We start from the raw sequence: 17,542 nt of genomic DNA, 5'->3' as shown, positions 1-17,542 counted from the left end.
TGGGGTTGAAGGGAAGATTGAACTGACCACCAACAAATGCGACGTCAATTAATTAACGCAACAGAGTTAGAAGGGTGAAAATTAGATTTTTGTCCGGAGACATCCCCTGTTCTAAATTTGAGCAAAAGGATTAAGATGGGAACGGTATTGGAACATTGGTGGTAAAGAAGAAATTAGCAGGGACGGGCGTGGTTTATTATAAGCGATGACAAATTGTTCTCTTGGGCGTTCCATTTCTCTAGGCTTTAATTATAAGGCGTGAAAATTGAAACTTCTAGAAATGATTTGTTTGCGTATAATTCACACTGGGCAATGCATCGATCTAAGAAATTAATTTACCGGTTTAGGGGTTTTTATAATTTATCAAAACACAATTAGAATAAAAAAATGGAAAAACGTATAATAATGGTGGATGTGCCGGCAGATTTTGTAAAATAAATTTATGCTATACGCTACCAAACAAATTTGTATTTATTAATTTCGTTGAGTTAAAAACTAGCGTGACACCCTGAAACCGTAAACAACGTTTTAATTCTATTATTTTTGGAAAAAGCGTTGGCAAGCAAATGTACCTCCATGTTCATGTTTAAATTTCAATTATTAATCCCAAAAGGTCATTTTTTCGGAGATTTATCCGGACACATGTGCAAATTTTAACGCAAAAGTGTGCTGCAAACAGGACGGTTTAAATCATTGTATTAATTTATTATTTATTAAAATATGCATTAAGGCTTCGAAGAAAATTGCATAGGGAAGAAAAACCAATAAATCAGCAGCGCGTGCAATTTAGCCCGAAACATTTCTACTCGAAACTAACGTATTTAACCGGTGCTAGAAGGGTAGTTGGTAATTTGTAGGCAAATTCGCGTATTATATCGTTGAATTAACAATGTACGCACAATTCCCAAGTGAATACAGTGAGGGATGTGCGCTTTCGTCCGTTGCAGGGCGTCGCACCCATAAATATGGAACGGAATTCGAATACCATCCAGAAGTTTCGCGCCGCGAACAACACCTCATCTTAATAATTGATTTCATTAGGAAATTCGATCAACTAAACGCTTCCGAGAGTATGCCGAGACACCGACAATTTATTCCATTATAACGTCCCTCGGAAACGCTTTTTTCAAGAAAAGTGGACAGGTGGCGTTTTTTTCCAGCGGAAAATAAAAGGACTGGAATATCGAGGGAATCGTAATTCAACATGATTCCGCTTACATAACGAAGCCAATAACGGCGTTAAAACAAAACGTGGTATGTATTTAGAATTATCAGGCGATTTTTATCTGATGATCATCCCACTTTAGATGATATTAATGAAATTTCGCCTCCTCTCTCCATTCCAATTCCGTCTTCACTACAAACAAATAACTGAAAAAGCGGCAAGGAAATTGAATGACCTTTTGATGTTTGTTCTTTGCATCCAATCTTTTAAACTGGGGTGAACTTGGCTCAAAGGTATGAAATTTTTAATTAAAATTGTGTTACATTTTTACTCACTCCAGCGAGGCTTTAATATCTCCTCACAGTAAGTGTTACCGAAAAGTACTCATAAGAAGAAGTTTTGAAACTTTACGTGTAAAGTGAGAAAAATAGTGGCATTACACTTTACCTTAGTTGCATAATTCTAAAACTTGGATTAATTAAAACAAGTCAAGAAGTGCAGTATTTCATAGAGAAAACAGAATTTGTATTAACACTATTTACAGTTATCATTTACTGTTAAATTTGTAATAAAATTGCCACTCCTGCGAGCGTCCATTTGGAAGCCTTTTCCTTCGTTTTCAGGTTGAAAGTCCAAACAAACGTCGGTCCTCGGTTTCGTGTTTTATAAACGGGACAATCATACATATTCCTCAAATCCTGTTTGTCCTGTGTAATGGCCTTAATAAAGATAACCGGCATTACAGGAAATAAATCTTTAAGCTTAGCATCTGCAATGCTGCCAATCTGTGTGTCCCACCTAAAAAGCACAAATCACACATAATCCGAATAAGCTACCACTTTTTCCTCTACTTTCATTACAACACAAAGCCCGAAAGTTTGACCGTGCTTACTCAAACAAATTTCAATTACATAAATTACACTGAACCATTTTCGGTCAACTACGCTGAACAATTTATGCAAATTTCTACGACCTGAACGAAATGATGCAAAATGCTAACCAGGTTAAATTCATTATGAATTAAACTCATTGAATTTTCACCCACCTCGCGCCTTCCATAAAGAGGCCGTGGACATATGAACCTTCACGAGGCGCTGCAGCAAATTCGTCCTTTTGTTTCTTTGTTACGTCTGTTAGTAAACACATTTTGTCCAAAGGCCATTCGTTTTTACGAGCTGTTTGTTGCATAATTGCAGTGAGAAAAGACTGGGGGTTGAAAAAACCGCCCAACCAAACAGTGGAGGGCATAGAGAAGTCAGACACCCAACCTTCCAGCTCTTTAATTCGGCTCCCTAAATCTCCGACCCATTGTCCCAGAGGCAGCATACTGGGATACGCTCTGGATGACCAAGAATCGGGAACCTGATCCATAAAAAGGGACTCTTCTAAAACCTCCATATCTGAAGTTATAGTCAATTCGCCCTTCAACCCCAAATCTAATTCTTTCAACGATCTTTTAATTTCCCGAGTCAGATTATTCATCCTGTCGCATTCCTGAAACGCTACAATAATGTAAGGAGTCCTGTCTTCGACTTTCGCCATCATTTCGGCGACGGGGAACTCTTCAGGGAGTCGGTCGTAGATGTCTTCCAGACTACTTTTCACCTAGAAAATGCAATGAAAACTTGTTACTTTGTTCGAAAAGTTACTTTATCTTCTCTGGAAAATCCCTGACCGGTGGCGGCCCCGGTGTCCCTCGGCTGCATCTCAAAAATCGTTCTAAACATAACTTCCGACGTGTGAGCAAGGAAACCAATTTCAGCATTAGGGTGAAGACCATAAAGATATGGACTTTCCGGGGGTAATCTGTCATCAATATATCGATGGTAACCCACGTAGTCTATATTCGGGGGTGCGAAGAACCCTGGGGCAAACTGCAAGTCTCCCTCTATCAATTCAGATTGCATATATTCCATCAAGTAAGTTCGGCAGAGGCGTCGGTCCCAATCATCAGTGATATGGCCACCGTACATGATCTCCCCAAAAAGGTAACGAAGATCTTCGTATGGGATCTAAAATTGAGTAAAAAAACTGTAGGAAATTCGGAAAATCGACCTACCTTGTTGTTGGTCTCCAGGTAATTGTACAACACATTAACACTGATGGTCAAATCTCCGATGTTAAACGGGTAGTTCCTGTTCCATCCCTGAGGGCCAAATTTCCGCCGCTCAGCCACTACCGCGTGGAAATAACACAAAGCAAATAAAAAGGCTTTAAACTCGGCTTCTTTCGAACACATATCGAGCGTCTCCTGGTTGAAATTGTCCAACGCTTTGTGCAAATTAGCGTACATTCCAGTTGGAGGTTCGTTCGTTATTTTGATCGACGACTCCAAAATTCCTTGGGGAACCACAGAAACCGACGGATCAGAGCTCGGTTCCGCACTTAAATACAATCGAAACTTTTCATGGGCCGATTCCGCACATTGCTCCATTTTTTTCTCTAACGTAGGCAGCCAACGCTCCACCAAATGGATATTTTGAAGGATGACCCATCCTCCGGATTCAGACGCGTGGTCCATCGCATTTTCAGCCACGATTTCTTGGCCCTGGCCCAAAGACACACTGTGGAAATTCCCTGCGTTTATGCTGAAGCCTAATTTTTTTCCTAACTTCTCCACGTCTTTCAGTGGATTCACTCCGGGCGACAAAATGAAGAAAACTGGCGTTGAAGAACTTGTTTCTTTATAAGACGTTTCGAATTCTACCGATCTTGCGGTTATGTATTTGACGCCAAGTTTTTCTTCAATAAAGCAACGGACGGCGTAGGTCATTCTGTCGGGTCTGAGAGCGCGCATCATGCACAAATGTTGTAAACTCGTCTTGTTTTTCCATTCGCCGGGGAACTTTTCCTTCTCTGGACATTCACTGTCTACGAATTTTCGCCAACGTTTGGCGGAGCCTTCCAAGTCTTTGTCTAAACCTCGGAATTCTTCATATTCTGACAACGCTTTAATTCCTCCCCAAGATAAATTGGTGAGGAAATCAACAGGAGAAGTCAAGTTTGGTATCACTGGATACCTCAACAAGAAATCTAGCTCTTCGTGGCGAATTTCTTTAGATGTGAGCAAGATCTGGAAGGCCATTTGCGCCATGAAAATCAGTTTATCGCACTCGAAAAGACCCCGACTTGTGTACATGAAGACATCGAAAGTTATACTGTCCAGTAAGTTGACCACACGGTCTTTTAACTTCTCTGCCGGCACTGCTTTCAGAAGTGCATCTTTGAAGACCACACTAAAAGCTTTCAATGAAAACTGATAAATAGCGTTAATTCTGTTGAGATCGTTGAGAATGAAATAGAGAAGTGAAGCTCTTGCGGAACAAGGTCGGTACTGTTCCCGCGCTTCGTCTATTTTAACCGACGTCACCTTCGCTTCTTTGACTTTCTCTTCAATTTCCTTTGACATCTTCTTCGTTGTTTCTAAGTTTTCCACCAGTTCCACGTCTCCGAGAATGTTGCCCGTAGCCGAAGACAAGCGATACAACAAATTGTCTTCGCATCGTTTCAGGATAATTTTAAAGTCATTCTGTTGCTTGGTTAAGTTTGACTTTAAAGCTTCTAAGTCCGGACGCTCGGCTTTGACCACTTCTGCCAAAAGTTGTTCCTCCAAGCCGTCTCTAGTAACAGTGAAATTTATCAACGTAGTTTGAGCTTGAATCTCTGGTTTGTAATGCGGATTTGCCAGTTTAGTATGAAGGATCATTCGAAAATTAGGATTATAATCAACGTCCTTATCGCCTATTTTGATAGCTCTTCCTTTTTTGATCAGAACTCGTCCGAGAAGAGGGTCTAACACGGCGTCCATAGTCTCGCCGATGTTTTCGACTAAAACAACTAAGCCTTCACTTACGCATCTTTCGATAGTGTCTAAATAATTCTTCATGGTCAATCTGATTACAGTTAAAGTTTCTCCGTACTTATTTTTGATCCATTTGATACCTTGCAACTGCGGGTCGATCATCAAAGGCCACCGCGCCGAATTAGTTAAAATGCAGGCGTTTTCAGTAGACATACGATCATTTGGAAGACCTTCGTTGTTCCATTCGGCAATTTTAGCATCGTCTGTTAATAACGACAGTGGATCTAGACCTTCAGTTGTTGGAATGCGAGGCTCGATTTTTTTTAATCCCGGTAACCAATGCTTTTCTAACATTTCCGTCCGATATCCTCTGGTGAAACATCCAACATAAGAGATAAAACACGTGATAAGTAAAACATCTCCAGGCAGGGTAATGATTAACGTTCTGTACAACTTCACAAGTTCTCTCCAACGAATATTTTCAGAAGCTAATCCGTTAACTAATCGATTAGCTAAATCAATCATTTGAGTGGTAGCGTCCGCTTCAGCTTGACATTTCATTTTTGCAGCGATAGCTTCATCGAAGTCAGCTTTCAGTATCGCCAGTTGCGATTCCAAATAATTTAATTGTGCGTTTAAATCCGCGAGTTTGTTTCTCGCTTCTGATAGTTCTTGGTTCGCCTTTTGCAAAGCTTTTCTTTTAGGCTCTACGACCACAAACACATCGTAGAACTTCAAGATGTTGATAACCCAAGCACACAACCCCGCTGCTGCTGCCGACTTGCTCAAAATTTTGTCAGGGCTAAATTCAGGATGTTTTGTATATTCTAAAGTAGCCTTGACAACTTCAGCGCTCATATTCTCCTTATCGTAATAAATCAAATCGTTCATAAACTGGTCTACTTTCGCCATCATCCCTTTACAAGCTTTCCAACTGCGGTCTTTGGGGATTCTTCCTTTCGTTGAAAATAAAATCAATACCGCTGCGGTAACGGAAACTACTGCTTCTGGTGGCTGAGTGAACGACTTAAGTTCAGTTAAATTGTTTTTGTTCAGTGTGTTCAAGGCTTGTTGGGCTGCTATTAGAGCAGGTTCCGCTTTTGCCAAGTCATCTGCACAAATTTTTTGCTTCACGGTCACATCTTCTTCGATAATTTTTACTTTGGCTTCTTCTTCACTGGCAAAGGCTTGTTCCTTGGCAACTTTTTCGTTTTCCGCGCTCAAAACTGCAATCAGTTTACCAGCGGCTTCGTTCTTTTCGTTTAGTTCCACCTCTTGCACAGCCAGAACTTCTTTCAAGCCATCAACCTCTTCGGAAGTTGATGCTAATTTAAGCAGACCGGATTCTAGACGTTCAATGTTGTCTTCCAAGTTTTTGGTCTTTTCAGTCAGTAATTTTTTGTATAAAGCGATTTGCTCCAAGAAGGACTTTGGAGTGGTGTAATTATAACGTTTTTCGTTCTGTAAATACATTTCGGACATCTTGTTGACAACTCCGTGGACGTCGGACATGAACTTGGAAACTGACGGGACTAAATCTTCAGGCAAAACTTCTATTTCTGCCAAAAATCGTTTTGATACAGACTCTAAAGCTTCTCTAGGCCATTCATGAAACCAGTCAATGGAGCAACAGTTGACGATTGCTGGGAACTTTCTCGCTCGTACTCTTAAAGTTGAACCAACTGGGGAAAAGCACAAAACTGTCTTTAGTAGTCTTCGAACGCGATCAATAAAAAATTTCCAGCAATTTTCTCTTGTATCCTGGACTCCAGTGGCTTTAACTTCAGTTCGTACCGCATTAATAACATTTTCAACATCTTCGTCTGGTAATAGTTCGCTAACTTCTCCGGAAGCCAACATGTCGTTAATCGCAACCAAGAAGATTTCTTTAGGGACTTGAGCGTCGCTCATGAGGAATACTATTCCAACACTTTTCAATCCTGCTTTGAGATATAATTGAGCTAAATCTGCTTTCAAGTCAGTGATTGAGTATCCTTTCTTCAACTGGACTTGGAAGACCTCAAAGGATGATATGAAAGCCGCCAGTCTTGACAAAGACTGTTTACCAGAACCTCCAACTCCTATTAACAAAGCGTTACCTCTTGGAGCTTCCATTATTCTGTTGATTCGACAAATGTGGTACATGGCGTCTTCAAAAAGAACCAGATTCATCGCAGCGACTAAATCATTGTAACCACTCAAAGCCTCGTCTAAGAGTTTGCTCAAATGATCAAATTCAGTTATCGGGAAATACTTCGGGTCGCCCATTCCTTCAGCAAAATGACAGTAAATTAGAGGTGGTTCAAAAACTTCACTTTCGTTCATTTCTTCAAAATTCTTTTTGGCAGATTCAACCACCAGTTTGTTATAAGTGTCGATATCTCGTTTTTCCACCAATTTGTCTCCATAAACTCTATTGGATTCATGGATCCAAAGGCGAATTAAATCAGTTTGGGTTTTAATAGCGTCCCCGGTGGTAAAGAGCATTCCTTGGAAGATATTCGATGTATCTCGCAATGTGAACATGTAATGGAATTTCACAGCAGTTGGTAAAAACGTCATGGCAACCTTCTGGTGTAAGAAAATAGCTGCCGCTACCAGAGAGTTACTCAGCCTAAAAATATTCTTTCCAAATTTGTAATGTTCACTTCCAAAATGTTGAGAAATTATACTGGTATAAATATGAATTGACGCTTCTTGCGAAGGGAAGCTAACAGCAAAAACGCAGAAATGTCGTTGAAGTCTTGGATTGATGGTAAACGAACCAGCCGTGGGATTCATGCAAGAAACAAATTGCACATTGTGGATCTCCTTCAGTGATAACTTTTGGCGATCGTACCAGTGTTGATAATCCATAAATTGTCTTATCAAAGTATGTGGTTGCACCGTAAAGTACTTATCTACTTCCGGCATGTTCATATCGTCGACAAAATAAATCATTGTTTTACTCCCCGGAGGACCGTACACCCTTCCCGCTTTCTTCTCCAGAGGTTTCTCTAGTATTCTCTGCAGCATCTCGGAAGTTGTGTAAAAATTAAAGGGTACGTTTGTGACTGTATAATTCTCGGACAGAGTTGTAAGTTTCTCCGCTACGATGACACTTTTTCCGGATCCAGCCGAACCAACAAGCATCACTGGGACTTTTTTCGACATTAAATTGTCCATGAAGAACCTAATTCGCGTGGTTTCCGCAGTGTTAACCAAAGTAGCTTGGAGCGGAATTTCATGATCAAGTTCGAACTCTGGTACCAACTCTGTCCACGGGATGAACCTCTTAGTCTCTTCTTCGATGTAATAACTAAAGACGTTACCACCAGTAACTGGGAATTTAATCGTCTTGAACTCATTAACGAACCACTTGCTAAATTCGTTTCGCCAATCCACAATTTGGTCTTGAAACAACGCGGAACCGAAAGCCCAAACAGTGCAGAAGACGAAATAAATTTCGTACCATTCTTTGGGACAGTCTGGTGGAACGTTTTGGGGAACCAAAAAACAGTCGAGAAGGTGACATAACATTGATAAGTGTGCAACTTCACAAATAGGGGTAACTTTCTTAAGCTTGTGTCTTAAGACTTCGAGGCATGGTGGTACGTATTTGTCGAAGAGAATGGTGAGATTGGCTTTTTCAACTTGTTGGGTCCTCGTGTCAATCCATGAAGCCACGTAAGGATTCCATCCCAAGTCCGCGGGATTTATGTACAAGATACCAGCTCTTGACACTGTCGCCGGCGTCGCTGTTCGCAGAGACGCAATTTCAAAAAGCAACCTCATGGACGCCGTTAGAGCAATGCGCTCATTGCTTGCAAGAGTTAGAACTTTATTGTCATCCATTAAAGTATTCAAAGATTCGATCCACATGGGATCGATGTCACCATCAAGAACAATCCATTTAGGACCGTCTCCCGTCAAATTAGCTTGCTCTCTCATAATGACAGAAAACAAACCATCCTTCCACTCTCTGGTGGCGGGATTTATCACACCGAACAACTCATCATTTGTTACTGCTTTAGGATTCAAATCGTTATAAGTAGGTTTTCTTTTCTGGTTTTGATAAGTTTTATTCAAAGTTTTCCAGACCATGGTCTTACCAGTCCCAGTGTTCCCAATAACGAACACTGAGTGTCGCACAGCAAAGAGTTCCTCCAACTGAACAATCTTCAAAACGAACCCATCTTCTGGTTGTAACTTTAAATCAACCGCCGATTTTTTGATAACTTTCTCGAATTCTGGGTCTCTTTTTCTCGGTACGTCCAAAGCAGGGAACAAATCACCAATTAGACCCATGAAGACAGGAACGTCGTCGGTGACGATTTTAGGAATGTTGAAATCACGCAAGGCGCGCATGAGAACTTGGTCTTCTGGTCGTTGCCTGTCGCCGCGTTTCAAAGAACCGGCAACGACCAACACGGATTTGATGGCTCTTAAGCCCCAATCATAATGGTCTTGTTTGCTCAGCAACTCTCTGCACAAAGTGTAAAGAGTGATGAATTTTCTTGCCAAGAGACGAGCTTCTTGGAATCCTTCAGCGACCAACATAATTTCACAAATTAAGGCAAAATCTGGTACTACCATGGCGCATGGTCTGAACAACGCCTTCAAGTTCTCTGGAAGTTCCGTTCGACCGGCGTAGCCAGGATTCATCGTAATAAACAATCCCACCTGTTATAACTGTGTTAAAAGTGTTAATAAGTTCGTGTTTACTTACCGTAGGGACTAATCCAATGTCTTGTCCTAAGAAATTAAACCGCGACTTTTTATCCTTTATCGCGTCTTGGATAATTTTAACTTGAACAGCAACCACGGACAACACTTCGATAGAGATGCGATTAAACTCATCAAAGCAACCCCAACAACCCGTCTGTGATAACCCCTTATAAATATTTCCGATTGATTTATAATCCATTTGTTCCGAGCAATTGAAAACGTACACCATCATCCCTAAAGCTTTCCCTAAATCTTTAGTTGTCTCAGTTTTTCCAGTTCCCGCAGGCCCCGCAGGAGCTCCTCCCATAACCAAATGTAGACTTTGAGTCAGAGTTATGTAGCACCTGTCAGTCAAAGGAGTAATCACTAAGCGTGGAGTATTACCCAAATATTCGTATTGATATCTAAATTGAGCATCACATATGTTTCCAAAACAATCTTTAATCTTATCATCCCATCGGTGGCGCAGCTGACTCTGCCACTGAAACGCTTGCGAATTTTCGACTTTAATTGTAATCATCTTTGCGACGACATCTCTCGAGTGCACGTCAATAGTGCAGATAGTCATAATTTTTTGACGTTCGCCTGCTGTTAAATCACCTAAGAGCAAATTAATGAGAGCATTGAGTTGATTAATTTGTTTTCGCTGGTAGTCTTTTAGGGCGTTCTCGTAGCCTTCTTCTAATCGCGCAAATGCGATGTTCACCTCAGTGGTCCACCAAATTTGAGTCCCTAAAATGACCAATTATTTCAAAGAATTACACAAAAAAAAATACCGCAAAGAGCAGGCTGAGCTGGATAGTCGTAGATCCAAACTTCTCTCGGTTTTTCGTCATACGTTACAATTGCCTCAGAAAAACAGTTTTGAAGCGTCTTCCTCATTATATCAATAACTCGATTTAACCACACTTCGACTTTCCCAGAACAGTCGCATGTACCACTGAACTGAACGTGTTCTTCGTTTTCTTTTGAAATCATGCCGAAGGCTCGCTTCGTATTTTTGGTGCCTTCTTTTTCAAACTTTAGCTTGGCTAAAGAGTCAAATAACTTTGTTAAGTGTCTCTGGATCAACTCAGGTTGATTTCCGTTGGACAAAATGTCCAACAAGTCCGCGGAGGAAACAAAGTAGAACCGCGGGAACGCCAATCGTTTCGTTTCCAGATAGTCATTAAGCGCCTTTTCGCACAATGTCAATTGTGACAACACTCCGTCGAGTCTATCAAAAAGTCCGCTTCTGTTTGTGGCCCTCACCACATTCAAGTCTCTCAACATTTCGTTCAACACTTCTTTGAAATCTTTGTCGATTTTTTCGAAGCGTCTCGTGTCTTCAGGTAACTGACTTCTTATATCTTCGGATCCTATAAAGATGCTTTCTAAATAACACCATTTTCGTTGGACTTCGAAGAACACTTGAATAACTTGGTCGGCGTTCGAGAGCTTTTTTTGCCAATCAGAAACCTCTTCGAGGAAGAAGTCGATAAATTTGGAGGTCATCATGTTTTGGAGAGCTACTTGGTTTTCTTCCAGTGTTTCTATTAACTCTTCGGAAGCTACCAAAAGCCTGTTGTTGGTTCTTTCGTGGTCTTCTGTTCCAAACTCCATGCTGGTCCACGTCGCATTTAACTCTTTGATGACTTTTTCCATGGCCATTTCTTTGACGGACTTGTCAACAATGTTCTTTACTTCGTCTTCATATTCGTGAAGGTTCAAAGCCAACAACTCGCTAAGCGTGGTGGAGTCATCCATAACAAAGCGAACCTGAGAAAGAGAGGTGTCAAGGATATGCAAAGACGACATGTTATGAAAATGATTTATTAAAAAATGGTATAAAAGAGTGGTTTGTTGTGTTGATTGTACTCACTGTATAATATGATGGCAATCTTTCCTGAGCCTTAAGAAAGCAGTGTAATAAGGTAAAAGAGTTGTAAGTTATTGTTACGAAAAAAAAACATCAGACTTACCTTGGTGGCTTGCATGAGTTGCTTCCAATGACGTTCTCTGATCGCTGGGTTTTGAAGCTCCGTCACAGCTCTCAAAGAAGTCAACATATTTTTAATGGAAGCTTCTAGTTGAATGTAGACGTCCCAAACTCGTAGCTCCTTGTCGAAAGCTCGGACTTCTTTCCCGAATTTTTTACACTCCATTTCCATTCCTTCCACGTCGATTTTTTTCCATGGAGTCTTCTTCCATTCGTCGATACATGATCTGAAGATGTAGACATAATCCCACAACTGTTTAATTTGGCGGATTTCTTTTCTCGCAGTGTTCATTGGTTTGAATTCTGGAAGAGTCAACTCAAACAGATTTGCCTGCTCTTGTAGTTTATTCATTTCGGTTTCTAGCTCTTGCAGCTCAGAGTTCGTCTTATCCAAAAGCATGTACACATCTTTGCAGTTCCAATTGAAGAATGGCAGTTTTTTGAACACATTTCTGTACATAGATTGGCGAATTTCAAACAAGTTGATACGTCTTTTGATAGCATTGACTTGAAGAGCTTGCAGTGGTGCAACGTTCTGTTTGGTTGAAGCCGCGATCTTCTTACATTGTTGCCACCTGTCTGGGATTTCCTGAAGTTGGACGTGAACTTCCTCTGGGAACTCCATTCCGTATTCCAGAAGCAAATCCATAATTTCTTTCAAGGGCTCGAACATGTTGTCGGTTTCCAACTGTCGTTCTTTCACCTTAAATAAGTATCCCATCACTTTTAATAGACCGTCATAGTCATCTTCCTCCAGAGTGACTTGCATGGCGGCTATAGATTCAACGATGAACTCATCAAGCTCATTGAGACTGTTAATGACGCGGTCGTAAAGATGTTGTTTGAACAAATTACCCCACTTGCAAATGGTGTTTAGAATGGCTTGTTTCAATGGTCGACAATTGATCCTCATCCAACCTCCTTCCAAAATATTTTCGTCGTTCATTTCTACCACTTTCTTATACATGTTGTCATAAACATCAATCTGTTCTTTAAACTGAGCCACTGTTGGTGGACTTTCTTTCAACTCTCCGATTTTTTCGAGCTCTTCTGCAGCTAGTAGCCGCCCGAACATCAGAAATTGTCGCAAATATTCATGCCTGTCGTCGGTCCAAAGATGCGTAAATTCATCAAATTCTTTGATAAACTTGTAGGCGTCTTCTCGCATTAACATTATTCTGCTAAGAGCTTCTTGGGCTAACTTATTCAATGCATTTTCGTTGTTAATGTCGTTAAAATAGTTGGGATCTTCGTTTTGCGGATCTACTCTTTTCATCACTTCCGCCATTTTGCAGATGTTCGCCAGAAGGTCGTTTATTATTTGAACAAAGTTTACGTCTTCTCTCATATCAATCGTTGGACGAAACTCGATCTCAGGATCATGCAGTTCTATTGATAATTCAAACAGAGGTGTAACTGGCACTATGTCCCCCGTTTCGTTTAACAGATACATAATGCTCTTATGACAACCTTCAATCAACTTGTCTTTAATAAGTTGATCGACATATTTTAGGTAATTCGCCCAGTGTTCTTCTCGATACCCCGCGTTTGGATCCACTGGTTCTTCAACTGCAAGGGCCGCCGCTATTGCTTCCTCGTCTTTCGACTTTTTCTTTGCCTTTTTACCCCTTTTGCCTTTCTTCGCTTTTTCTTTCTTTCCTTTTTTTGGAGGCGGGGATTCGGGAACTGGAGACTCTGCAAGTTCCTCGGGAGAAGTTTCTCCGGCCGGAACTTCCACCACTGGTGAAATTGAAAAGAACAGTCGATAATTCTCATCCAAAAGTCTTGTGAGTTCTTCATGCGACTTCTCGATTTGAGTAAAACGTTTAATGACACGTTCTGGGATATCTTCTAAGTACAACAAATTCTCTTTTTTGCCTTCGCGTCTTTCACATAAAGGAACCCTCACCCACTCATCAACATTCGCTTCAATTTCATGTAAGTTCTTCTGACATTGAATAACTCGTTCGTATAAATCCATTATTTTATCATGAATTGCCGTCAAGACAGTACCATCATGACTGCTCCAAGTAACCGCAGAAATTGCCGACTCCAGAAGATCATCAACTTCTTTCATCTCTGGAGTTATTAAATTGAACTCAACTTCAAGCGTGTTTTCTTTTAAGTGATTGTACCATTCTACGACTCTGTTGAACTTTTGCTGACATTCGAAGAGAAGTTCGATCTTCTCGAAAACCTCCAAAGCTTCTGGAGGAATTTCCGGTATTTCTAAGAAGTTCATGTATCTCACTTCGCGCAGCGCAGCGACTAGTTCGTCGTCAAAGTTCAGAATTACCAACCCGTCTTCTTTACGGATCAATTCAAACTTTACCATGCTTTTTTCGATTTGAGCGGGGATCGATTGGCACCAGGCACCGAAAACTTCTTTGTAGTCATCGTTTAGAATCTTCATCATTTCGTCGTACTTACCGAAGACGTGTACAGCCCATTCTTGTTTTATAATGTCGTCTTCGAGTAATTTTAAATCTTCTGTGGGTTTTTCGATTCTTTGTTTTAGCTTGGTTAGCCACATTAAAGTACCAGCCACTGGAGGGAAGCCTTTATCGATTGGAACTCCGTATTTTTTACCCTCGTCGTAAATGATTTTCAACGTGTCAAGCTCCTGGTTGAGGATGTCGATGATTCTTCCGTATTTTGGAGTTATTTCTTGTCTAATGACACTCCTTTCAAGAAGGTTGCCAATAATGGCTAAGAACTTGAAGATGCTTTCTAAATTGAAGCATTCATCGTACGCTTGGGAAAATATGGCCGCTAACCGTTTATCAAAATCGGCGCATTTGTTATTGAAGTCCGCTTTATCTTTAAGAATGTGAGTTTCAGCAATCTCCAGAGGATCATACTGGATATTGTTAAAAACGTTATACGCTGCTTCAAATTCGTCAAAGATGTGCTCACATTTCTGAGACAACAAGCGCCCTTTCAGCCCCCCAAACTCGACTTTTTCTAACTTACTAAATTCGAGATTGGTCCCGAGAATGTCCATGATTTCTTGAAGTCGAGTTATGTATTCAATAAGTCTCTGGAAAACGGTTCTTTTGTGGAAAGTCCACACGACGGGCATTTCACCATCTTCGTTTTTATAGTACGACGGTAACTGTTCCCGCACCTGTTCAAAACACTCTATGAAGAAAGTTAAGATATTTACAGTCTTCTTCATTTTCTCAAGCATCTCGTCTGGTTCGCCTTGAAAGATAGAGCTTGGATCCAACTGCCGGATGCTCGCATCGATCAGCATATTAGCGATTTCTCTGAATAAAATCACCATTTTTTCGTTGGCACAGTAATATTTGGAGGTAGCCCAAAGCAAACCCATGCAGTGGATCAACGGCTTAACGTTGTCTTCGTTGTCGAGGAGCTCGCCATCTTCAAAATTCGAAAAATGCGGAACCATTGGTTTCAAGTGGCGGCAAATGTCCCGAGCTTCAACCACCCCGGCAATGATGTCTTTAAACAGCTTCTTGAAGGTGGAAATGTAGGCACTTTTGGTCATTTCCAGGTACCTCGCAACCTGCTTAAGTCGCGGATCTCTTAATTGATCGTAGATGAACTCTAAATTCTTCAAACGCGCGTTCCAGAATTCCACCTCGCGGCTTGGTGTCGGATGGTTACCACCAGCAAACGCTATAGTGGAGCTCTGTTTTAAAATCTCGTTGCAGACGTTGGACCATTTGGTCACGCCGTTTTCTAGAGACGCTTTGAGGACGAGGTCGAGACTGTTTCCTTTAGAAGTTTCAAAGTTTTTAATGGAGTCGTAGAGTCGTGACATTCCTTGAGGCATGGGTAGAATAGTTTGACTCTTCATTGCGCCTTGGATCTGAAAAAGACATTGAGGTCTGTGGTGAAAGACGGAGACCTTACTTGTTCCACTGCGTTTCTAAAAGTTCGAACATGACTGACGACATCGTTGGCTACCACTTTTGGCCAGCTTCTTTGGTTCCCGGGGTTGCCGAGAACGGGAAAAAGAATCGAATCTAGAAGAATGCCCATTTCTTCTATGGGCTTCGCTGCCATATCCCCAAACACCATGACATCGGCGTAGTTTTCCATAGTGACCACTTCTTCCTTCTTCTTGATAAAATACGTGTATTTGGATTTGATTTGACTGTTGAATTCGGAGAAAGGAGTCAAGAGCCCAGAGGTGGTGATTGTAATAATCATAAACTTCGTCTTGGGATTATTGAGGAAGTCCAATATAAGTTTCTAAAATCTTCGTTATCCCGGTTGGACCACAAAAAATCTTACCTTGTTTTCGTCGATCGCCAACATCTTATTCCATTTTTCCTGTTTGATTTTGTACGATTTGGTGAAATAACTGAGAATAAACTCGAGACGTTCATCCACCTCGTCCTCGGGTGCAGGAGCGCCCTTGGCGTCTTTCTTTTTCTTTGCATCTTCATCGTCACCCATTTGCAAGAGTTTCAATAACTTTTAACACTTGACAGACCTTTAACGGTCTGTTTGCTAATAATAAACAGCTCACTAAGCAACCGACAGCTATCACGATCGATACGAATTCGTGGCGCCCTTGATTGACACCAAGAAGTGGTTCGCAACATGTGTGAAAGACGTGGAGTGGACTCACGTCGCCGCAAATAAAGATCCTTTGATCTGACAAACAAACATTTTATTTTAATTGATCGAGTCAATGAGAAGCTTTGTGGAGCGACTATTTAATTATCGAAAAAAGGAAGAATGTTGGAACTTTGAAGTGTGGATAAACGCTTTGATTAGGTTTCTGCGTGCGTGACTAGTTTCGTGTTGTCACGTTTAATGTACTAAGGAATGCAGGAAATGGGATATCTGTGTTAGCGCATATTATGCATTATTTTAAAAAGTCCGTGCAAGATAAGTGAAGGATCCTTTCACGGAACGACTCCGGATGAGCTTGTTTGCTCAACAATTACAAGCACTTTGGAGATGTGGGCGTAATTGCTATTGGTTCCACGATTTTTTTGAAAAAGCGTGTGATAAGCCTGACGTAGTCATATCCAAAGGCGAATCGAAAAAATAAAACAAGCTGGAAAATTCCCAAATTAACTTCACCTCAACTTGATCTTGAGTTAATTACGTCACTGAAAAGCTTCTGAAAACAAGTTTCAGACACAATAAGCTCCGACTGCTACTGAAACACGATTTGCATCAATAATGTTTTATCACAAGAACACGGCTCTTTGAGAGTTCCTCACCCTTTTTACGTAATACGTGTTTGCTTTTTTTCTAATTTAAAAGCTCTCTGTTATCCTATAACATGTAAATTCTGTAATAGTAGTTTCAGAAGCTCAAATCATAAATGATGAGAGTAAGTAGTGTTGCAAAAGCACTAGACTTGCATGAAATGAATGAGCAGAGGATGTTTTATTAGATACATTATACACTACAATTTGCTCAAGAAAATTCATTACAGAAAGAAATATTTCCGAATGACTTTCATGATTACATTAGACATTGTTAAACTTTTGAGTGGTGAAAATTATGTCTCTATAAATAGAAACAGCGCGAAGTCTCGTGCTTAGGTGCTATAAAACTTAAAGTTGTAGTGAAGCGAAAATAAGCGAAATGCGATAATTTGCTGTAAAATTTTCTAGCTAGGAAATAGACGTGTTAAACGAACGTACAAGATTTGAAAGACTGACTTAGTACATAAAAATACGAGATTTAAGTTTAATTGTCTGAAAAATTGTGAAATTCATATCACTATCTTTACGAGTAGTGGAATACTTCGTGTTTTGTTTAAAACGGAACAAATCTATTTTTATTTGTATCTATAAATGTAGACAATAAAAAATTCCTCTTTTTGAATCGGTAAAAGGTTTTGCAATCGAAATAACTTAAAAAAACTTTATTGTTTCTATTATTTATCTTTGAAATT

At 40.5% G+C, this 17,542-nt stretch overlaps 1 protein-coding gene across 4 annotated transcripts; it reads right to left on the bottom strand.

Annotated features, from left to right (window-relative positions):
* Positions 1 to 1,722: 1,722 nt before the first annotated feature.
* Positions 1,723 to 16,515, bottom strand: LOC148181429 (dynein beta chain, ciliary-like). 4 transcript variants are annotated; one of them, XM_088032582.1, is made up of 10 exons: positions 15,916 to 16,515; positions 15,532 to 15,873; positions 11,636 to 15,487; positions 11,536 to 11,565; positions 10,451 to 11,432; positions 9,676 to 10,406; positions 3,225 to 9,629; positions 2,815 to 3,177; positions 2,211 to 2,770; positions 1,723 to 1,963 (listed from the first exon to the last, which is right to left on the bottom strand). In XM_088032582.1, exons 1-10 carry the CDS (start codon positions 16,078 to 16,080, stop codon positions 1,723 to 1,725), a joined length of 13,671 nt encoding a protein of 4,556 aa, XP_087888708.1. In that variant the 5' UTR covers positions 16,081 to 16,515. The 4 variants fall into 4 exon arrangements, with proteins under 4 accessions (XP_087888708.1, XP_087888725.1, XP_087888733.1 ...); XM_088032599.1 differs by lacking the exon at positions 11,536 to 11,565 and having other exon boundaries at positions 11,636 to 13,207; positions 13,409 to 15,487; XM_088032607.1 differs by lacking the exon at positions 11,536 to 11,565 and having other exon boundaries at positions 11,636 to 13,201; positions 13,409 to 15,487.
* Positions 16,516 to 17,542: the final 1,027 nt, after the last annotated feature.

This window comes from Gnatocerus cornutus, chromosome 1 (assembly GCF_029298725.1).
Source record: "Gnatocerus cornutus isolate USDA-ARS CGAHR chromosome 1, icGnaCorn1.1, whole genome shotgun sequence".
In the NCBI taxonomy this organism is placed as follows: domain Eukaryota; kingdom Metazoa; phylum Arthropoda; class Insecta; order Coleoptera; family Tenebrionidae; genus Gnatocerus; species Gnatocerus cornutus.
This window is presented reverse-complemented; position numbering and strand designations above follow the sequence as displayed.